A 23,892-nucleotide genomic window follows, 5' to 3' on the forward strand; every position below is an offset into this window, starting at 1 on the left:
CTCTCGTTTTATCAAGAACCCGACTGCAATGATCTATAATAGATCTGTAATGACACCGGCGGTGACTTTCTCGTAGCTGTATCAGCTTTTCTTTCTTCGTACTTCTCCAAGTCCCACTAGGTCACACTTGATGTTCTCCACTTCTTCCATTAAACTCACATTCGGTGGTGCGCTGCCCGTAAGCACACAAAGCAATGCGGTTGGATCCAGCAGGGACCCCCGTTTTTGTTTTGGCCCTGCAAGTCATGTTGGCCATCCATGAAGTATCTGTGCCACAAATGTCACCTCCCTGCCAAGTGGTTTCTGGTGGGATATTTTTGTTGCAATCTTATTCAATGTATTCGGTGGAGCCCTACAGGGTGTCAAATGGCCCACGCCGTCATTGTGATGGTGCCCTGTATATCCATGAAGAATTCCTTGTTTGCCATCAGGAACGTGCCAGCCAGTTAGCAATGGGTACTGCGGCGACGACTGTGTTTGCCAGCTGCTGGTCCTTGTCTCATCAGTCGTATAACAACTTTTTTGCATATGGGTGCCTACCCCCCGGATGTCAACTCTCGGATAGGGGAGTAAAACCAAAGTAATGCTGAACTCGAAAATTCAGACTGAATCAGTTATAACTGATAGTGAGAATATGTAAAATGATGAAGAGTAGTTATTTGCGTCACATACCAAGACAGAGTAAAATAATAAATATAAACTAATGCAAATCACAATTGAATAGAAAATTTTTGGTCAATATAAAAGATCATGAGAGACTCTCTACCTATATATCTGAAAGACAAAGTTGACCATCATTGTATAATGCTAGATGTGGAGGCGAGAAGTGGAAATTGAAGAAGGCGGTGGAGACAAAGCTAAGGGGGGGGGGCGGCATGCACACAAGAAAGTGGAGAGATCAGTGCTGCGAGGAGTAGTAACACTGATGAAGGAAATGAAGAGGACAAGTCAGGTGAGAGAACAGACTGGAGTGACATATATTGTAGAGGCGACTAAAGAGAGAGAGAGAGAGAGAGAGAGAGAGAGGATGTAATCGGACAGGTGAGGTAACCAGAGAAGATGATGGAACAAATGTGTTATACACCGACCGGATGCCACGGGATGAGAATAGAGTGGAGAAAGGGAGACGAGGGACACGCAACGTGGCACAGGTCGGCATCGTCGTCTTATTCAAGGAATAATTTGGGCGAGGCCTTGGTTCAGCAATGGACTCCAAATGTCCGGCTCATTAATATACACATACACACGTACATGCATACATACATATATACATACATACATACACAAACACACACACATACATGCATACATACATATATACATACATACATACACAAACACACACACATACATGCATACATACATACAAACATACATACATACATACATGCATACAAACAAACGCACATACATACATACATACATATATGCATACATGCATACACACAAACATACATACATACATTCATACATACATGCATACATACATTCATACGTACATACATAGTTACGTACGTACATACATGCATAAATACATACGTACGTGCATACATACATTCATACGTACATACATAGATACGTACGTACATACATGCATAAATACATACGTACGTGCATACATACATTCATACGTACATGCATACATACATAGATACGTACGTACATACATGCATAAATACATACGTATGTGCATACATGCATAAATACATACGTACGTGCATACATGCATAAATACATACACATATCCACACAACCAGTGAATGGAGTTCCGCCCGCATTTGTAGGAATTATTTATGAAAGCCGTTAGGTCATTTTGGAGGTTTCAAGACAGCTACTCTTGAAAATGTGGAAGTTCGCTAAAATATTATTTTAAACCATAGACTGTAGAAAAATATGATTTAGCTCTCACCCAAAACACTCTTCTGACGTCTTAAGAACCTCTTCGTTGTTGATGTCTTCTTGTTTGCTCTGTTCCTCAGGCCACAAGCTCTTGAGAAATAACGTTCCATGTCACAAAATGACATAAGTGGATACTCCATCCAGCCGTTCACTGGAAGAAACTTCTTTTCTCTCTTCTATGAGTTCATGTTTACTTTGATCGATGAACCAATCCAGAGTAAGTTTTTTATTTTTTTATTTATCTATTTTTTTTCTTCTACTACCACCAACATATTTATTCAGGATGAGTCTCTTCCTTCCCCCCCCCCCCTAAGCTTTACGTTCAGGCTTATTTCGTTCTTCAATGGACGCACCACGTGATGGCTGGCTCTTCCTTTCTTGGACATCGTCGAAAGAATTTGCTGTTGCCCTCAAACTTGGCTACTGACTCCTTGAAACGACGACTGCAGCTGAAAGCAAGAAAAGTTGGTCATCCATGATTGAGGCTGATGGCCGAAAAGAAGAAGAAGAAGAAGAAGAAGACTCCCGCTCTGGTCATAGTTCTCGAGCTTCTGAGGGAACACTCTCCTTAATGTTTTATTCTTCTTCTTCTTCTTGTTCTAATCGTATGTATGTATGTATGTGTACACGTGATAGAGAGCGAGCGGTCTCAAGTATTGAAATAGATCCACTCTCTCCTCTTGTTCCGCCTCGCCTGAATGAAATCGTCTGTAGTTGTTAGAATCGGAAGTCTGTCAAAAGTGGAACGCTGGCCACAGATGAATTTATATAACGAGAGATAATGATAATAATATTAATGAATTTATTTGGCAAAGAATCTATATACATGAAGTGCAGATAATGACAAGAACACATGGTTCGAAATAATGATTGCAAATTGCCCAGGATAACAACACAAAAAAGCTTATTATTTCCATTGTCTGTGGTCCTCAAGAGTCATCCTTGGTCAGAGATCTTCCTTAGTCGCCGCCTGGCCGCCTTCCTGCAACGAGGTGCTCAAGGTTTAATAACACGAGGCCATGGGCCAAGCGCCGCCGGACAAGGGTCGAGAACTGCGCGAGGGCCCCCCCCTCCCCCTCCCCCTCCCCCTCGCCCTCCCCTCCCGGGGAAACCGCCGGGTGGATGCGCAGCCGAGGGTGCGCACCCGGACAACGACGACGACGACGAGAACGACGACCAAGTTCCATACTCTACAACCCTCCTTCACTCCTTCCATTCTCCATCCTCCTCCTTCTCCTCCTCCTCCTCCTCCACCACCGTCCTCCTTTCCTCCTCCTCCTCCTCCTCCTCCTCCTCCCCCTCCTCCTCCTGCTTCCACCTCGTCGACGGAATCGTTTAGCAGAGCGGTCGCCAGTCTGGTGATCGCAAGTGCTGGTGAGTGATCGCGCGTCTCGACTCGGGTCGACACAGACGTTGGTGCTGTCAGCCTCATCATGGCATAATTGGTCCTGGCCATTGTTGGGCTTGATAGTGTATCAGGATTGTGACGTACCGTCGTAGCTGTCTGACAGGCGGAGGTGGAGGAGGAGGAAGTAGGGGAACTGTTGATGTGATTTTCTTGCAATGTGTCGTCCCGCCCAGTTGTGTGTGAGTGAGTAAAAGGAGGCAAAGAAGTTGCGGGTATGCGGGAGGAAATATTTCATTTTGGTTATATTATCGACTTTTCCATCTCGGGCCCGGCCCCGTCTCTCTAGACCTTCTTTGTCGTCATCTTTACCTGAAATTGCTCCTCACAACATTTGCCAGCCCATTCCTTTGGCGCCAGGCTGTCTGTGTGTGTGCGTGCGCGTGTGCGTGTGTATGCGTGTTCGAACGCAGCGGTTGTTTCATACACCTACTGTAGGCAGGCAGAGACTGGCTTTGATGGGCCCGTGCATGCCTAGCTTCTGCTAAGGGCCCGTCGCAAAAGAGAAGAGGAGAGGAGAGACGGGCGGCCCGCCGCGCCCCCATACATACACCACATCTTTTCCTCCCTTGGGTGGCCCTTGGGTGGTGGCCCTTAGGTGGCGGCGGCGGCGGCACACGTGATCGTGAGTCTTGTTGTGACGCAGGAGGAGGAGGAGGAAGAGGAGGAGGAGTCGCCCCTACAGTCGTCGTCCATGACGTTGTCGTCAAGGGGAATCTATTTCCCACGGTCCCGACTTCTGGAAGCTGCCCAACCGATGCTCGTGGGGTCATAAATAAAACTTGATGTGCACATTAACGTTTAGCAAGATTGAAAAATTGATCTGGCATGAAATGGACACCTGAAGAGAGGGGGCGAGAGTGTATTTCGCATGACACGAGAGAGTCGCAAATGACAATGGCAGAGTTTCGAGGTGGGAAGGTCTGAAACCGGTGAACCGTTCAGTTAAGAGAGTCCCCCGTGCCAGCAGCTGAACTGGCTGACTAGAGTTGGTTGCGTAGAGTGAGACCTTGCGACGAGCTTTGTGCTCTCATGATCTTGGAACTAAAGCTGGGAGAGGAGTCTCTCGGGCAAGTGTCCTTGTTGGTGGCGGCGGCGTGATTCCAAAAGGAAGCAAATTGTACGGCGCCGTGTGTCCAGCAAGAGAGAGAGAGAGAGAACTATCAAGAAGGAAGTGAAGGCAAGGGCATGTCCCGGAAAGAGCGACATTGAAGGGGGGGAAGTGTGTGCGTGTTTAGCGGGCGGGAAGTGTGTTTCAAGGGAGAGGAACTGTGTCACAAGGAAGAGAAGAGGGAGAAGGAGCTTTGGCTCAGGCCAGTGTGATCGGAGAGCAAAGTGTGTTGCAAAGTGAGGTGATAAAGAAAACGAGGAGGAGGATCAGTGGAAGTTTGGTGTGGATTAGGATACGCAGATGTAGTGAAAAGGAGCGAAGTGATCCAGGGATTGATACCGTTCGCGTTGGAGGGCGACCCTCTCGGAAGGGGGAGCTACACCTACCAAGTTGCATTGGAGTTAGGGGCTGTGCTGGAACGTGTGATACAAAGTGCGAATTACAAGGTGTGGTGGTGGTGGTGGTGGAGGAGGAGGGGGGAAAGGGGAGGAGGAAGAGGAGGAGGAAGACGAGGAGGAGGAACGGGAGAATGCGCTGCCCCTACGATCACGGGCGCGGAGCGACGCGAATGGCGGCGTTGCGGGCGGCGGCGACCGCGGCCTAGCGACATGAACGCCCCGTCCCGCCACTACGCCGCCCTCCTCCTCCAGCTGCTGCTGGTCCTTCTGTTGGTGTTGGTGGAGATGCCTCCGTGCCGCGGCGACGAAGAGGACCCGCTGCAGCACGTGGCTCAAGTGGCGGCCAGGAACCGACAGCTCTCCGACGTGCTGGAACTGCTTCGCATGCGCCAATCACTGATCCCAGATGATGAAAATCCTTCTGATGGGGAGGATAACCAAGAGGAGGAGGAGGAGGAGGAGGAGGACAATGAGCCCGTTGAGGCTTTGGCGTGTCAGCATGAGGAGCTGAACCTGGACACAACGCTGGAGGGGCTGCAGCAGTTCCGGGAGGGCCGCATGGCAGCGCTCCACATGGCCAACCTCCTGAACAACCTCTTCATCGACAGGTCGCGCCTGCCCACTTCCAACTTGGTCACGGGCAGGGGCGTCTTGGCTGCTGCTGCCACCACTGAATCTAGTGACGCAGCCGACACCCTCCCGCAGTACGAATGGCAGGTCTTTTATGCCCTGGTGAGGGCGGCCTTGGTAGCCGAACCTTCCATACTGGGCCTCGGCGTGGCCTTCAAGCGGTCCGAGGTCATTTCTGTCACTCCTTCCGTCACGCCACCTGAACTGTTCGCGGCCTACGGCTTCCGGAGGGGCGGGAGCAGCAGCGGCGCCGTGAGGGTGGCCAACCTGGCCGCCCTCTACAACATGTCCTACGACGACCCCAACACCCTCGGCACCAGCTGGTTCACCCGCATCGCACACAGGTGGGTGCTACATGCGGAGCAATATATGCGAGAAAAGTGGGGGGGGGGGAGAGGGATACAACTTCCATTGAATATGCATTTGTGTTGAGTGGGAAGCTTGTATGGAAAAGGGCCCTGTGCTGGAACACACACTCGTCAGGTGTGTAGGCTACTCGGGTTTCGCAGATGGTGGACGACATCGAAAGGGAATACTATTCTTAAACCTAACCTCTTTTAAATAATACAGACATCTATAAACTCAGGTGTCTGGTACTCCCACAGTGTATCCATTCATCCATTTATATATGTACATGTTTCTTCTTTTTAGCAAGGGTCCAGGCAGGAATCCTGATTTCCTCATTGTGGAATACTATCCATCCCCGCAATGTTGTTTTCATGTATCAGTTTGCGTGTTTGTAAATACTGGTAGCTGTCATTTTTCTTAGTCTTTGCAGTCCACTGAGTACTGCAGCTAAATGTTATTCATATATGCACAGTTGTCTCTGTCTTCTTAATGTCATGAAAATGTCTGTCATCGTTCTCCAATTGGGCTGTATTTCTCTCACAACATCATGGCATCCTTTGTCTCAGATCGAAGCAGAATCTCATGACCTCCTCGCTACGGCGACATCATCCCTTCAATTGAATCTGATCGCTTGGTGGTGGTGCTGATCAGAATCAAAGTGTGGACAGGGCAGGGGGCACCACTTTGCCGCCCTAGAGTGTTACCCGAGGTAACTTTGTTGCTACTTCAGGTGAAGAGCCAAATTCGTATTTCACTCACTCGCCAAAAGACAATAAGTAAATTATGCCACTGCCGCCCCAATCTAGAGAGTTGAGCACCACCACTTTTACTGTTCATTTTCCCTGGATAATATATTATCGAAGCCGTGAAACGGCGCTGAACTTTCAGTACTAACCGTTGTGGCGCCACTGAGCTCTCTTGAGGGTAAACTGATTCGCTTCCCAAAACGGCCTAACATTTCCTCTCCCCTTATTCTCTGTTTTGTTTCACTCTTTGCGAGAAGAACCACTCCATCTGATGCTGTCGTCGACATTACGGCGCCACTGTACGGAAGGTCAAAAAGTTGCTGCCTAGTATTCTGCTGCTGAACCAAGTACATTCACGAAGTAAGAATGGTCTATTTTCGACCCTGAATATGTCAAACCCATCCTCAGAATTGCCAGAAACGTTTTAATCAAGATCAGATATCATCAGTGTCGCGCCAATGTGCCTGCTTGATGACACGCCGTTCCACACGTTTTTGTGTCATTAACATATCTGTGCACAGAGGATAGATTTGACTTTAAAATGAACATTAATTTTCGTCGTTGATAACTTTGGGGATAATTTCACGCTGAAGAGGCGGAGTGACAGAGGAGAGCAAAATGGAGGGAGGGAGAGCAGGAAATAAAATGGATCGGTACTGTCTTTTGAGTAGAGATTTGGTTAGGTTATGGACTTACAAAGAAGTGATCCAAGAAGGGAGCGCTAAGGTATTACGTCTGCAACATTTCTGTAAGTGGAAGAAGCTCTTTCAAAACGTTATTCTGTGTAAGATGATTAGTTTGGGTTCTCTTCTGACCCGGCGAGGAGTGACATTTAGGGACAAGTACAGTACATGCAAGCATGCATGCATGCATGCATGGCCACTTGATTTTTGTACGAAGACTCAACGTCCTGCAGCAGCTTCTGAAGAACCTTTCAATGCAAACACTAAATTTAACCTTTTTTTCTCTCTCCCACTTTTCCGTCGACATACTGAAGAAAATATCAAGTATTTACAGTGACTTGGCTATTTGCAGAGCTTGATTGTTGATTGACGGTAGATGAGTGGGCCATACTAGCGGCTCACTTTAGGTGTACCATAGTGAATGAAATCTTATGGAAGAGTAGAGCGAAAAAGAATTTTTCCTTTACTAGAGCGAGCACTGCAATAAACGAAAGAAGTCAGTAGAGGATAAATGATTGCGAACCAAAAGAAAGTCATATTACAATATTATAATTTTTTTTTATAATAATAAATGAATAAAGGACTAAATAGATAAATAAAATTTAGTGGATGCAATCAGCGAAAAAAAAAAAAAAACACGGAGAGAGAACAAGGTAATATAGAGCAGAGAGGACCGAAGCAGGTACGTGCAATGTACCACACGGGGCTGAAGTGATAAAATAGATAAAAAATGGGGCCGGGTTGGGGGAGATGGAAACTGCAACTACTAAGGGGGGTGAAAAGGAGGTGGAAAGCAAACGACATGCTCTGAGCTGAGAACGTGGTGTTGATGGCAGATTGTGCAAAGGAACCGCGTTATTTTAACCTACATTTTTTTTTTTGGGGGGGGGGGCAGAAAATTGAGGGTGAGGGTCAGAGTGAACAAGAGCAAGGAATGTAGTAAGAAATGGAAGTGAATCCTAAAAATGAGTATGGCACGAGGTGCACGGCAAGAAGAAGTTACGGTTTGTAGATATCTAGACGAAATGATACGTCGAATGCAGAGGAAGAAATAGATGAGAATTTTGAAACGAGAGAAGGAAATGGAACCCTTAAAATAATGTCCATTGAATAAAATGGCATTGGCTCAGCGCCCGCACGCACGCGCACACACACAGACACGCACACACACACACACTCACACGCACGCACACACGCACACACACTCACATGCACGCACACACACACTCACATGCACGCACACACACACTCACACGCACGCACACACACACTCACATGCATGCACACACACACGCACACACACACACACACACACATATATGCGCACGCACACACACATGCACATACATGGTGGTTAGAGTTCCCGGCCGTCACTACGGCAGTCCGGGATGGAATCCCGCCCAAGGCTGAAATAATTTCAGTATCGCTGCGCTGCGAGTCGTTACTCCAACTCTCGTGGGCGGGGAGTTGGGTGTGTGTGCGTGTAAAGGTCACAGCATTACCCATAGATCGGTCATATATGAGCTCTGAGCTCTCTTCTGGGAGGGAAATAGCTGTCGATCACGAGCCCAACACGTGATCGAAGACCATGGTGAATCACGCACACACACACACGCACACGCACTCACACACGCACACACACACACACACGCACACACACACGCACACACACACACACGCACACACACACGCACGCACACACTCACACGTACGGACACACACACGCACACACACACACACACACACACACACACACACACACACACACACACACACACACACACACACACACACAGACACACAAGGTGTACAGTAGATAAGAGTATATAATCAGATCAACAGAAGCGGGTAGTAGCGATGGAGATGGAACTTTGAATAATGTATTCAACGTTACTCCGGAGTATCTGAAAAAGGAAAACAAGATTATAGAGTAGAAGAGGTGCGTAACGAGAGTGAGTTGAGACGACGACAATACGTTGGAGTGAGCGTATGAGTGAGTAAGGGTGCAATATGGGTCTCTCATTCCATCAATCGAGGGGGTCAAAAGGAAGGCCGCCTTTTCGCGCTCCCTTAAAAACGATATTTGCGCTTGCATTACTTAATAATGAACGAACATGGATAAGGTTCTAAGAATTCTATGTAACAATTGTTGGCTCGAGTTTTACTGACTGAAAACCAGCGGCCCACAGTGACTGGCAGCGGCCCCTCTGGGGAAGAAGTATTGGACTCTTTCTGTGTTGCACAGTTGCTTTGTGACAGTTCATTGTCACTATGTATTTCTAGTGGTTGTACGAGTAGAAGGGGGAGCAGTCACTGATTGCAGTGGTCAACAAAATTGGTTAAAATACCTGTCCCGCAAGCAAAAGGAGCTGAAGTTGATAGGATATTTTCTGCTGATTTCAAATATGCTTTCAGAATTTTTCTATTAAGCATAGTTTTTCTGTTATAGCATATTAAATTCTAAACAATTAGAACTAATAAATGGGGTTTATTTCAATGACACTTACCTTTATAATGTAGAGATATATGATTTTCGAGTGTATTTTGCCTCTGGGAGATCCCTTTTTAGTGTCCAATAGTAATCAGCCAACATTGAAGAGCTCCACTTCCCTTGATACCGGGTTTTCCATGTTCAGAATGTCCTGCAGGTGAAACGTCTCACCGTGCTCGTCACTGACGGCGCCAAGATTTGCAGGGGAAAAATCCAAGTGAAAATCTAGGAAGTGGATTTTTATGCTCATATTGCACCCCAAGGCCTTGTAGGATGTTAGTAGCTCTTTTACGATTTCAGAATAGTTATTTGCTTTGTGATTCCGCCCCCCAAAAAAATCTGCGGAAACTTTCTTAAATGATAACCATGCAGTTTTTTCAGGATCATTTAGCTCTTCATCAAAATTCTGGTCTCTCATCAAAATCTTAATCTGTGGTCCAACAAAAATACCTTCTTTGCGTAACTCACTCTAGGAAATTTATTTTTCAAATATGTGAATCCCTTGCTAGTTCTATCCATACTTTTAACAACAATTTTCATCAACCCTAGGTGCTTAACATGCAAAGGAGACAGATCAATTTTCTCTGAATCAACAAGAGGAGGATTGACAACATTCTTCTCTCCTGGGGTCAGAGATCGTTTCGGCCACACTTTCTTTTCATTATGATTTTTTTTTTCCGACTGTCCCACTCACAGAGAAAGCAACAAAACTTTGTGTAACTCAGCTGCATTCCAAGTAAAATTGCCACAACCTTTAGGTCACAACAGATATTCCATTTATGTTCTTTATACTTAATTTTTGCAATAGAAGCTTTATAATCTCACATGTTTCCTTCATATTAGCTGCATGAGCCAGAGGAACAGAAGGAAACTTATTTCCTTTGTGGAGCAAAACAGCTTTCAGGCTCACTTTTGAAAGAGTTAATAAACAAGCGCCACTCATTCCTGTCATATTTATGGTTAAGTTACTCCATAACAGAATGTAAATCATTGCAAAACACAACACCATCTTCAAGTGAGAAAAACTGTTCAAAAATCACAATGTTGCTTACGATAAAAACTAATTTTGGATTCTTTCTGGAGAATATTCCAGCCCTTTAACCTGGAAGCAAGAAGTTCAGATTGATTTTTTGACAATTTTAAGTCCCGCACAAGATCATTCAGATCTCCCTGCCTGACTCAATAAATGTGGTTCACTTGAAGAACAGATCGGCTGAAAGTGCATAACAATCTCACGCAGTGTTGCCAAACTCCGTGTTGCCAATCACTTTATTGAAATTGATCCCACGTAACACACCTAACGTAACATACCGTGGAACACAAAAACTGTGGGGGATGGAAAAAATTGGACATTATTTTTGGATTCTGCATGCAAAAACATATTGTTTTCTTTGAAACAAAATCTTTGTTGACCTACGTTATTATCAACTGTCAAGTTAAGAAGCGGAGGAAATACGGTCGAGGTTAATGAGGTCTTGAACCTGGTTATTGTTATTATTATTATTGATATTGTTATTAGTTTTATTATTATTATTATTATTTTTCTTCTTCTTCTTTCTATTCTTCTACATCTTCCTATCATCATTTCGAACTGCGGTATTTAATGGATGGCCAGAATTTTTTATTGGTTGAGTTACGGCGGGCACCACGGGTGGTCCCTCCCTCCCTCCCTCCCCTTAGGTCGGAGGAGGAAAATACAAAGCTTTTGGGAGGCCATGTTGTCGGTCATAGGAATTATTTTATTGTTTTCTTTTTCAGTTTTGTTTCATTTATACCTTCTCACTGGTCAGGCTGATGTACCAACCTTTGCATGTTTTGTACAAACAGTAGGCCTACGTTTTTTTTTTCTTTATCGTTATACTAGCCCTAGTCGATAGTTTGACGGAAATGAAAAAATAATATTTCGCCGGTCTTTATCTTATTTTGATTTCGGGATTTCCAACGTCGGCGGCCCCCCCCCCCTCTAGACAAAGGAATAAAAAAAGTCTGGCCTTAGGGAGTCTTTTCCTGGGGCGCCCCGCCCCGCCCCGCCCCGATGGATCGGTCACACAACAGTCGGCTATGTTAGAGTATAATCCCTATTCATAAAGGAATAATTGGATTTTTGTACTACTTCTGCCTCTCCTGTATACTGTACCCTTCAACTTAGTCTTTACAACTTTTATGACTACCTCTTCCTTAGGCCTTGTTCACACTAGCGATTTCAACCACCGCGATTTGAACCGCGGTGGTTGAATTACAGAATATATTAATGGAGGGGTTCACACACAACCGCGCGGTTTTTCCTTGACTATGAGATACTACCGTTGTTTCCGCGCGGTTCAAACCGCTAGTGTGAACGGGGCTTTATTCTGTGGTGTAAGGAATAAGAGTGCCGGCGCCGTGATCTCGTACTTGTAGTAGAAGGCGACTTCTACTACAGGCACGAGAGCTCTGGTCATTTGGTCATTAAATGTGCGTGGGTATGGTAGAGGTGACAATAAATGGGAGGAAACTGGTGGCACGCACGTTTGCGAAGAGAAAAATGGACGAGTTATCGATCAGCGAGACTAAATTGAAAGGGAATGGTGAGCTAAAGTTTAGGAGAATGGGGGGGGGAGGCGTCAAGAGTGACGAGGGGGCGAAGGATGGAAGGCGTGGCTCTGCTGCTGCTGCTGCTGCTAATATATAAGAGAGGTAAGTGCATGGTAAAGTGGAGAGCCTTGTTTTGGAAGATAATGTGGGGGAAGGTGGAATTGGGTTGCGAGAAATTGGCTCTTGTGAGTGTATATGACCGTGGTAGTGAATGCAATATAGAGAGAAGAGGGAGGGTTTTTGGAATCATCTAAATGTGTAGATTTTTGAAGGAATGTAGATATAGCGGTGTTGGAGGATCTCGGTGCTAGAGTAGAAGGTAAGTTGTTTTGAAAGGTAGGGGATGATAAACACAGTGTTTAAGAAGAAAGAATATAAGTATACTTGAGTCAGGGGGATGGATGAGATGGTGGTCAAGAGGGCGTTAATGAGCTATGCTGTGGTACACAAGAGGATGATTGGAGGTGTTCTGGACTTGAACGTATTCAGGAGAAAGAGATGAGGCAAAGTGAAATTAAGAGTGGCGTTAAAGTGAAGGGAAAGGAAGAGGGCTCAGAGATCAAGTGATCGTAATGAGGAAGGTACGGGAGAAGTTTTTTTTTTGCAAAATATTAGGATGACAACCAACTATCGTGCTCTTACGGAGATGGAAGTGCATGGCACGGTTGACAGAGAGGCATTATGGAGTGTGTGTTGTGGATTTATGCAAAGTCTATGAGGGCTGTCAGAAGATTTGACGCGAGTATTTGAGCTTATGTTTGTGTTATGCCACCATGGTTGTTCAATATGGATATGGATGGGGAGGTATGGAAGGTAAAAACGAGGATACTGGGAAGGGCATGTGGATACAGTAAGCAAAAGTGAAAATGGGAGATGGGTCAATTGCTTGGAGAAGATAATGTGCTTATAAATAAAGAACCTGAGGAGAGATTAAAACAGTTGGTGGCGAGATTTGAAAGGGTGTGTCAGGAGGAGAAAGCTGAAAGTAAATGTGGTCACAAGTCAGTTAATGAGATGTGCAAGGGGGGGTGAGGGTGGGTAGCAGAGTTGGAGGCCAGTTTAAAAAGCGAAAGGAACCGGAGAAAAAGCTAAGTATTTAGGGTCACATGCAAGCAGGAAATTGAGGAGTGGAGAGGTGGAAACGAATGACAGTGTAGGGGAAACAAGTAAAAGTTTTGGCCAATGGAAATAGGTATCTTAGGATGGATGCAAAGAGAAGACTGTACAAGGGAGTGATTATGTCCACACTATTTTATGGAACATAAGCTCGGTATTTGAAGGAGAAGCAGAAGGAAAGATCCTCAATGGGTTTGAAATGAAGTGTTTAAAGAGTATGGTGAGGATTACAAGGATGGATTAAGCGGAAAATATGGAGGTGAGGGGGAGAGCAGGGATAGGGAAAAAGTGGTACGTGGGATTGATCAAAGAATACTGATATCATTTGAAATGGAAATTGCTGACAAAGGTCAGAGTAGAGACCGTGTGAGGATGGAACCTTTAATAAATGTACAGCGTTTCATTTGCTGAATCTTTTCCAAGTACAGAGACGCAGAATACGACCTTTAAACTATTTATACACATCGGAATGGATGGGGAAGGGACAATAGGACAGGACATCCCACGGGGTGCCATTTAAAGTCTCTTTAACTACAGGAATTGAATTACCGGAGTACAATATCAAACATGCCTTTGTTGTGTTTTATAATGTTTGAACTCTAAATAATTACTGCTTCTAGACATTTTCTCCTTATTTAGTTGGTTTCACATAACATCAATTGAGCGTGGTCACAGTCCATTAGGTGGTTGTTGGTGTTGTCGTCGTCTCGGTGTGTAACACAGGCGTAGTTGGTCTTGTTGTTTCACTTTGATGTGTCAATGATGGATCACAAGATGTTTCGCCCATGTAACACTTCCTACATCCTTTGCATGGGTTTTTTTTAGATACAGGCTTTGTTATTTTCTTCCTTGTTCTTTTTTGCTTTCTTGAATACTTTGATCATCTTGCTGGTCTGGCGCACTACTTCTATGTTGCTGGGTTTGAGTGTTCGGGCAAAGGTTGTGGTGCTATTGTTGGTCGGGTTTATCATTCTTGTAGCGGATTCTTTTCGTTGTTCCTGGTTGTTCAATATCTTTTCTGCTTTTATTTTTTAGCGCTATTTGATGATGAATCCGGGGAATTTTAGTTGGGTAAATGCTTCATGAATGTACCGGTATTCTTCATCAAAGTACTGAACACTACTTATTGTGAATGCTCTAAGAAAGAGCCCTGTTACTACACCTCTTTTAATTCTTCTTGAAGTCATGGTGATTAAAAATGTAATAAGTCATTTCTATTTGTGGGTTTATTCATACTTTGAATGCCAGCTGATTACTTTGTTTGAAAGATGTGAGTGTCTAGGAATGGAAGGGAGTCGTCAACTTCTTCCAAGGATTGAAGGTTCTACTGTGTTGAGTGATGTTTGAAATCATTGAAAGTTGAGTCGCTTGAGTGCGATGACAGGATATTGTCTACATAGAACAGTCAGTTTATTGGAGAAGGGATGTCATCTACAAACGGCCTTGCTTTTGAAAACGCCATCAATAGGTTGGCAAGGACTGCGCTGAGGGACCCATTGCCATGCCAAACTTCTGTTGAAGGAATTTGCCGTGGAACTTGAAGTAATTAAACTGTACGCCAAACTGCAGTGGACCAAGGAAATCTTCGGGGGGCAACGGGAGGAGGTCGATCAAATTATTCATAAGATTGAAAAAGAACAAGAAAGGAAACAAGAAAGCCTAATGGACTGACGGGGACCATGCCCGATTGGTCTTGTGTGAAACCGACTAGATAAGGAGAAAATGTCTAAAAAATAGCAACTGTTCAGAGTTCAAACACTATAGAACAGAGGTATGTTTGATATTGCACCCACGTTAATTCATTTCATTCCATTAGTTAGAAAGACCTTAAATGGCACCTGGTGAAGTGCCCTGTCCCAGTGCCCCTTTCTCATATCAATCCGAGATGTATAGATAACTTAGAGGTTGTATTCTGCCTTTGTATACTTGGAAAAAACTTCTACAAGCAAAACGCTGTGCATTTAATAAAGGTTCCATCCTGACATGATGTCCTCTCAGACCAATGGTGAGATAGTTTGGACATACAGAGATAACGTGATATCACCGATACTGCTTCGTAGTTCATCCACAGTATTTTGCAGCAGGTGATCACAGTGGATGAACTACGAAGTAGTAGTGATAATGTCAGATTACCAACAGTCGTATTACAAAGGCTAGAATACGACAGTTTAGTAAAAAATGACTAATTAGAGGGGAAACTTGTTAGTCTATGCATTTCAAGTGTTTGGAATAAGATGGAGGAGGAATGATATGATATTGAATTTGCCCGACAGAAAGTCAACAGCCACAGAGAAGCCAACCCATTCACTACGACTTAAGTTTGACATTGGAGTGGACAAAAGAGGCTTCGGTGATTACTTGAATGTAAACTACAGATGGAGTGACAGCGACATAAGAAAAAGAATGAAGCAATGTTTAATGACGTGTTTACATACTCTGGCAACAATGAACCATTGCACCACACGCAGAAAATACAGGTTAGCCTTGGGAGCGACGACTGCGGGGCCCAGGGGGGGGGGGAAGCATCATGAATGGAATGGATAACAACAACAACAAAATGTTACATCAACAATCTGGTTAGTGACTCCACGTACCGCTGGAAAGGGAAAATAAGAAGGAAGCAAGGAGGATGCTCATGAAGTCCAACAGGGGCTAGAAATTGGTGTGATTACAAGTATGCATGGGCTCCCAAAAACCCATAAACCTAACATCCCGAGGAGACCCATCACTTCCGGTGTTCAGTGCAGCCCAAATACCGATGAGCTAAGTCTTTGGCTAAACCATTGTCCAGCAGAATGTGTTCGGTAAGCAGTCCCAGTTTGGAAAATTCTAATGATTTGATCGAGATATTATGCCATGAACACCTCTCACAGAAACCCATGGCTAATTATGATGCGGCAGCCTTGTTCACCAATGCTGATACAAAAGGGGCGTGAAGGGCTGCAAGAAAGGTACCCAGAAACATGAAGGATGACGATTTACTAGTAAAACAAGAATACTAGAAATTAATACAGTGACATTGACTGCATGTTATCGTGCAGTATTAATTGCAAAGTAGCATGCAACTAATGATTTGGAATTATTTTGGGTAGCCACAATAGATTAGAGCTGCACATCAATTGTCTATTTAGAATATCTACTCATAGAGAAATTATGCTAGTTTTGTATGACGCCTATCCCTCCATTATGCTATTCCCTTGAAACTGTCCTTTACCACTTCTTGGGGTGTGCCTTTTCTTTTTTGCTGTCTCCCCCCACCCCCCACCCCCACCCCCTGTGGTAGGGAAAGGAAACGAATCTGTCACCAGGGTTCCCATGATGCGAGTCATCATGAAAGACGACAAAATGGGACCGAAAGATGGTCCTAGGTTATCCTGCTTTCTGTATGCTCGACCTAAGGGACGTCAAAGACATAAGAGGTTTTGGGTGGAGATCTCCAGCCAGAACCCTAAGATTGAGGTCATTGAATGTGCCCTTAGGTTAGGTTGTGAGATACAGATGAGAGCACAAGGGAGGAGGAAAATATGTTTGGGAGAAGATGGTTAGCTGTATGTGAAACTTAGTTGAAAGCGAGTGCTGATTTTGAATTTGGAAGTGTGGGTGGGTGGGTGGGTGGGTGGGTGGGCAGAGTGTTGGGAGTGAGTGAGTGAGTGAGTGAGTGAGTATGGGGCGAGGGAGGGAGAGGAGTGGCGCTCTACTCTGTCGCCAAGCGATGAGATCAGAAAACTCGTACTGGGATGGGATGAATGGAAGGGTCTTCAAGGTTATTAATTAATTAAAGTGGCTCAAGGTGAAACAACTGGGATGGGAGATGTCTGAAGGTTTTTGTAAGCGCATATGGACCTGCAAGTGGGAAGAAAGGGAATGGGGGATTTTTGGATAGATTTTAAATGAGTGCTTAGGGAATTTTGGGAGGAATGCTTCTATTGTAGTAGTGTTGGGATATCTCAATGCTAGAGTAGGGGAGGGACCCATAGATGGAGTAGTGGGTGTATTTAGAAACAGTTGATGATAGGAAACACATTGTTTAAGATAGAACGCAAGCGTAAGTATACATAGGAAAGGGTGGTGAATGGAAAGGTGGTTGATCAAGCTTTGATGGACTATGTTGTGGTATGCAAAAGAAAGATACGAAAAGTTCTGGAAGTCCATCTTCTTAGGGGTGATTGAGAGTGGGGGAAATTGAAAAGGAAGGATAAGTGGAGAAAGAGGGAATGGGCAGAAGGTAGATGGGTGCTTAGAGAAAACAATGTGAATAAGAAGGAAGAGAAGGAGAAGCTGGGGGACGTGTGGGAGGCGGTGAGGTGAAAGAGGGTAGAGCAGAGCTGGAAGTAGGAGGGGAAAGGGTTTGTTTCAAGGAGGAAATGACAAAGTATGCAAAGATGGTTTGTGGAACAAGGAGGATGAGAGGGGAGGGAATAGAAAGAAGGCTATTGAGTGGTGGAACGATGAGGGCAAGATGGTAGTTGAAGAGAGGGAGCGAGTTTTCAGGGATTGGTTGCAAAGTAGAAAATATGCTTCCATCGAGCTACTTACTCCTGTTAGTCTCGATTGTGTTTGCAAGTAATTAAGATGACAATATGATAATGTGGCTAAGATGAATATATGTGAATACATGTATGTGTGTGTGTATGTGTGTGTATACACAAATTAAAATGTCTTTACATGAAATCATGTATTTTTTATAACCCCTTTATCTTTTACTATGTCTGGATGGAATTGGATGGAATTGGATGGAAAATGTAGGGCTATGTTAAATTAATTTTCACTTAAATGTTATTTTATTTTCTGTGCCATACTGTCTGTTTTCGATCAACTCTGGCGGGAGGTCACCGTAGATTGCGTGGACCTTGCTCGGCATGGCGCGAAGAGGACTGGGTTAACTTACGATCTCCTTTGGGATGCGGAGAAGGGACTCATTGAGGTTCGGTGGTGACGCTTGTGCTGAGTGAACAGGCAGGAGGGGTCGATTGGGTATTGGAGGGCGGGGCTACCGGATACCGTACCCAAGGCATCAGCTCGCGGCGAGTGTGCAGTGCGGTGGAGTGGAGTGGAGTGGAGTGGAGTGAACCGTGTTGCGGCGGCATACCCGTGGTTTCCCACTATAAGGGCGAAATTACAAAATTGCAAATTTAACTTCATGTTGTCATGAAACGAGACGGCAGATGCGGTTGGTTACTAGAAAGTTCCAGTGGTATGAGTTGTTGATGAACCTTTAAGCTCTATTAACTAAACAAGACACATCATATATATATATATATATATATGTGTGTGTGTGTGTGTGTGTGTGTTTGTGTGTGTGTGTGTGTGTAAATAATTTCCAATAGCCACCCCGGTGTTCGAGGCGAGGCCTGGCTTGGCACCAGGCCAATACCTTACCGACTGAGCTAAAGAAGCTTCAAAAGACTCCAACTTGGAGTTGATCCAACTCCCGAAGAATCTAGCTAGACTCTTAACTACCTTCGTTACCTACTTTTCACAGTGTCCCGACCTCAATTCAACGAGCGGTTCAAACCCCGGGGTGACTGTCGGAAATGATTTGTATGGTATTCATTGTTAGTAGCAATTAATTTCTGGTATTTACAACGCGAAACCTACCTAGATTCTTCGGGAGTGAGATCAACTCCAAGTTGCAGACTTTTCAAGCTCCTTTAGTGTGGCCTCGGTTCGAACCTCGGGGGGGAGAGTGTCGCAAATTATTGGCATGATGTTTGTTGCAATTCGTTTCAGGTATTTACAACGACGAAAGGACATCAAGGTTTCGTGCCAGCCCTGCCGATTGTCTTTGTGTTAATTGATTGATTGATTGACATGCAGCACTTTTCCATTGAGAGCCATGTGACATCTTTTTAATCCTTCCTGGCGTTCATTCGGTGTCAGTAACGTTCGCCTGGCTGGCAGTGAATATGCTACATATTCAAATAGACTGCTTGTTCGGTGAATGATAGCGCCCTTTGACTGATCTACTGGACCACAAGTTAAAATGTGATGAAATATAATTAGAAAATTGGACATTTTATACGTAAACACAGTTTATTATAATGCTGAATGTACACATATCATTAACATTGTAACCTGTGACTGAACACGATATCACGCTGATATCAGTAAGATATCGTACAAGTTATATCACGCTATATTCACAAAATATTCTTGTGAGATCACTGCATGATCATCTAAATGTGTAAAAAATGTCTGATATTGTGACATCCAATTGATCTCATTGGTTGACTGGGAAGAGAACAATAATTTACTGCATAATGAAAAGCTACTGTATGTGTGAAGGATTGCAGTCGGAGTGAGAGAGAGAAAAGACATTTATGAATCAGTGGATTGCAGATATGCAGGGGTTTTGTGGAAACTCAGATGAAATATTATTGTGATGCAGTGGTCATGTCGACTAACACTGATGTTCAGCTAAGAAAAATGCCGATGCCTTGGCTGGACAAACTCATCACATTAAGTAAAAAACTAAAAAGATAGAAGGCAAGGGGGGTGGGGTGGATAACGGAAAAGCTGGTGCTGCTATCCTAAACGGAGGCAATAATAGCATGATACAATGTGGCTGAGAACACTCATATGATGTATTGTAACGTATTGTATTGTTCATGCTCATGCTACTCGTTTCCCCTGTCAATTATAGTACCATAGAGTAATCTCCCATACACTTCAATATCAATTAATGGAGCTTTCGTAGTTAGCCGAATATAGAAATATCAATATCTATGAATACCGAGAACAATTATGGTATATCATAAATCCTAAGAATACAAAGGAAATTGTCAATAAATCTAAACATGTACACATGCTTTGAAATTGATACTTTGAATTCACACACAATGAAAAAAGGACACTAATATATAGTAATATTAATTTCCACAAATGTTGGGTGCAAATGAGATCGCCAATCCCTTAAGGCCATGGCTCGATGCTATCAGGACAAATTTGAAATATGTATAGATAAAATCTTTTGAATTTGAATGAGGCACGGTATCAACTGCCTTTCGAAAATCAAACTGTGTGACATCTAAATTGTTGTTACGATTATGATTTCTAGCAGCTGAGTCTTAAAATTCTATTACATTTGTTTTCACAAATTTGCTTGTTCCTGGCACTTAAACCATTTATTTGGGAATCTAATATGGAATCGTATGGCATGCATGAGCAAACTAGCCAACGTATTCTGTGTCCATAAAGAAGACGGTGTCTGTTTTGATCAGTATAAACGACTAATGAAAGGTTAAGTGGATACTTTGTACAAGATTGGGGTAAAAAAGATAAATAAAAATATGATCCAATGGTGGCCATACTCTTTCCTGGTAGTTTTGTTCTCTTTCTTGCACTAGAAGAGGACCCTATCTTGGTTACCTCTACTCTATATATAGTCTAGGGACTGAGGTAGTCATTAAAACCACAGGTTAATCCATCAAGCGCCCCACTGTTGTGTTGTTACTATTTGATCGATCCGGAAGAAGGGCCGGCCCGCAACGACCAGTCCCCGGGGCCGTGGGACCTCCTCTCGCAGGATGCCGTCATCTCAAGTTCCATTGTGTTTGTTCGTGTGTATATATGTATGTATATATATATATATATATATATATATATATATATATATATATATGTATATGGTGAGGGACGGTTCAACAGATTATTCATACCTTAGGTTAAATATCAACTTTACCACTCAAAGGAAGTTTGAGGGTCTGAAGTGGATTTTATCTGGTGATATGTTTTTCAGGATGCCACACTAGAATTTAAATCGAAAATAGGGCTTGGGTCTCAAACCTTTCAGTACTTTGATGATAGCAAGCCTTTACCAATTATTTTTCATATTTTAAGTAGTTGGGCGGGGGTATTGACTGCACGATAACAAAGTCCATACTTGAGGGGCTGTTATGGGGGGCTCCAACGAACAGAGGTAAACATAATTCGTCAGTGTTAGATTTTGAGGGACTCTATATATTCTTCCTACGAAAAATAATGACATAAAATGGTCTGAAAAGAAGACTCCAACCAGAACCCTAATGATTGTATCAATAAATGTGTGCGATTGTGGTACACACGAGAATAAAAAGTTAGAAAAAAATGGCGATCTCTTTGTGAGAAGGAAGATGGAGGTGTTAGTGTTAAGTGAAACTGAGTTGAAAGGGAGCGGTGAATTTGAGTTTGGGAGTGAGGTGGTGGGAAAGGTGTCGGGGATGATAAATGATCGAAAGAAGGAATGAATGGCTGTGCTGGTAAATGATGATAAGGTAAAGAAGTGCGCGGTGGAATGGAAGGAAATGGCTTTAAGGATAATGTAGGCGAAGGTGAAATTGGGGACGGGAGAGGTAGGTTTTAGGGATTGCATATGGTCCTGGCAGTGAGAAAGGTGAAGAGGAAAGGGGTCTGTTTATATATCTAAATGAATTGATAGTTTTGTGGGGAATAGCAGTGTAGCGGTATTGGAGGATCTCAATGCTAGAGTAGGAGACGAACCAATAGACTTAGAAGTGGATAGGTTTAGGATGTTATGTAAGACGTTTAGTGGAAAAATGATGTTGGAGATGTGTTTAGGAAGAAATTTGGTAGCAGTAAACATGGAAAATGGTGGTGGAGGGAAGGGTGGCTGATTATGTAGCAGTACTCAGAGGAAGGATGACACAAGTTTTGGACTTTCATATTTTCAGGGGAGACATGAAAGTACTATGACATCATTTTCTTGCTAGAAAGGAAATTGAGAACAGAGGAAAAAATGGAGAAGTCAATGGGAGGGAGATAGAAAAGTTCTAGAAGATAAAGACAAATAATACCAGATGTTGAGAAAAGTGTGGGGGTGAAAACAGGAGTAGAAGAGGAATGAGTAGGTTTCAAAGAGAAAGTGAAAAAGCGCGCAAAGATGGTAGCCTGGTATGCGGGACGCGGAGGATGAGAGAGAACAAAAGGAGAGGTACCAAATGATGGGATGGATGGAGAGGTGAGGGCCGTGGTCGAAGAGAAGAAGAAGAAGAAGAAGCGACCGTGTCAGGTACTCCAAAGGAGAGCCGTCTAAAGGTATATAGGATTCTTCTTGTAACTAAAGTACTTTAACTTTGAAAAGGCAATGCCATATCTTTATTCTTCGGCATTGGATTCCAAATGTCAAGAGACTAAACACGAGTGTTTTGTGTGCTGACGACGTTTCGAGTGTGATCCGGATCGATAATCAAGGACGCACAAGGTCGAGGGGTAGGAGGGAGGGAGGGAGCGAGGGAGGGAGGGAGGGAGGGAGGGAGGGAGGGAGGGAGTCACCCTAAGAACTTGGTGTGCAGATTGGACTCTCCTCGCAGTTCGCTTCCGTGAATTGTCTCCCAGCCTCAGCCACCCCCTCCCAAGGAGGAGAAAGAAGAAGAAGAAGAAAAGGGAATTAGAGTAGGAGGGGCAAAGGGCCGATGAACAGTGTAGGATACAGCGATTGGTCGTCATTGTTCGCAAATTGTTTCTCGGCCTCAGCCACCCCACCCTTGCCAAGGAGGAGGAAGAGATAAAAGGAAAAGAAAAAAATAGAAAAAAAGAAAAGAAGAGTTAGAGAAAGGGGGGGGGGAGAAGTCGTGATGGGCCGAGTAATAGCGTAAGAGACAGCGATTGCTCAGTGTTCGCTCCCCCCCCCCAACCTCCACCTTTCATAGTCCATAAGAGGTGGATGCCCTGGGGGGTATGGGGTCTGAGGTTTCCTCCCAATCATGTCTGGAATCCTCTCTTGTCGGCAGTTCCGTTCTACGCCCACCCGGCCCCCCCGGCCCCCCCGGCCCCCTTTCCATCTTACAACTCATCTCCATCCAAAATCTCACCGACGCAGATTTATTTTTTCATTCCCGAGTTTGGGTTATGAAGGATATGGTGGCATTAAACTAGGTTATTTTCTTCTGGGATATATTCTATATATTCTATTGACGTCACATCTTTTCATGTCTTCATGATTTTCCGTGAAAACTTTTATGATCACCGCAGATTCAGAAGGCACCTCTTTTTTCAAGGGAAACCGTTGTCATTTACTCGTTTACGATACTTCTGTAAGAAAAGTTCTGCCACACAGGTTAGGTACATTCTCCACCCTAAGGAGGATACCATCCAGAAATCACCCCTGAACCGAACCCTGACCTTAGCTTAGATTAATCCCTCTTTCACTTTCAGGAACTTGATAAATATAGTTACTCGAATTGAAATGAATACACGGATGGCTACGTTTTTTTATGCAGAGGCAATGGATGGTTTATTTAGATTTCATTTCTTATTCTAACAGGGGAGGCTCGATATGTTCTGGGTGGTGGAATTCCAATGTCAAAAAGTATACTTGGTGTCATACCTCATCCACTTGCTGTGGATGAAGGCGGCGGCGGCGGCAGCAACATCTTTTAGCTGCTGCACTCTTCTTCTTAAACTTTCTTCTCCCGCAGGTTTCCATTATTTAATCACAGCAACTAGTCTAGTCAAAATACTAATGCGTCCATCACTAATTCCAACAAAAAGGAA

The 23,892-nt window shown here is 44.1% G+C and overlaps 1 protein-coding gene across 7 annotated transcripts in view; it reads left to right on the plus strand.

Annotated features, from left to right (window-relative positions):
• The first annotated feature begins 3,260 nt into the window (after window positions 1-3,260).
• smog (G-protein coupled receptor 158 smog) overlaps window positions 3,261-23,892 on the plus strand; it is a 205,192-nt gene continuing 184,560 nt past the window's right edge. For all 7 annotated transcript variants that reach the window (XM_076201999.1, XM_076202000.1, XM_076201996.1 and 4 more), the window contains exon 1: window positions 3,261-5,787. In XM_076201999.1, coding sequence (XP_076058114.1) covers window positions 5,024-5,787 — 764 coding nt within the window. In that variant the 5' untranslated portion in view covers window positions 3,261-5,023. The remainder of the gene's footprint in view (window positions 5,788-23,892) is intronic.

The sequence above is a fragment of the Oratosquilla oratoria genome, chromosome 18 (assembly GCF_046742065.1).
Source record: "Oratosquilla oratoria isolate Oo_2021 chromosome 18, ASM4674206v1, whole genome shotgun sequence".
Lineage (NCBI taxonomy): Eukaryota > Metazoa > Arthropoda > Malacostraca > Stomatopoda > Squillidae > Oratosquilla > Oratosquilla oratoria.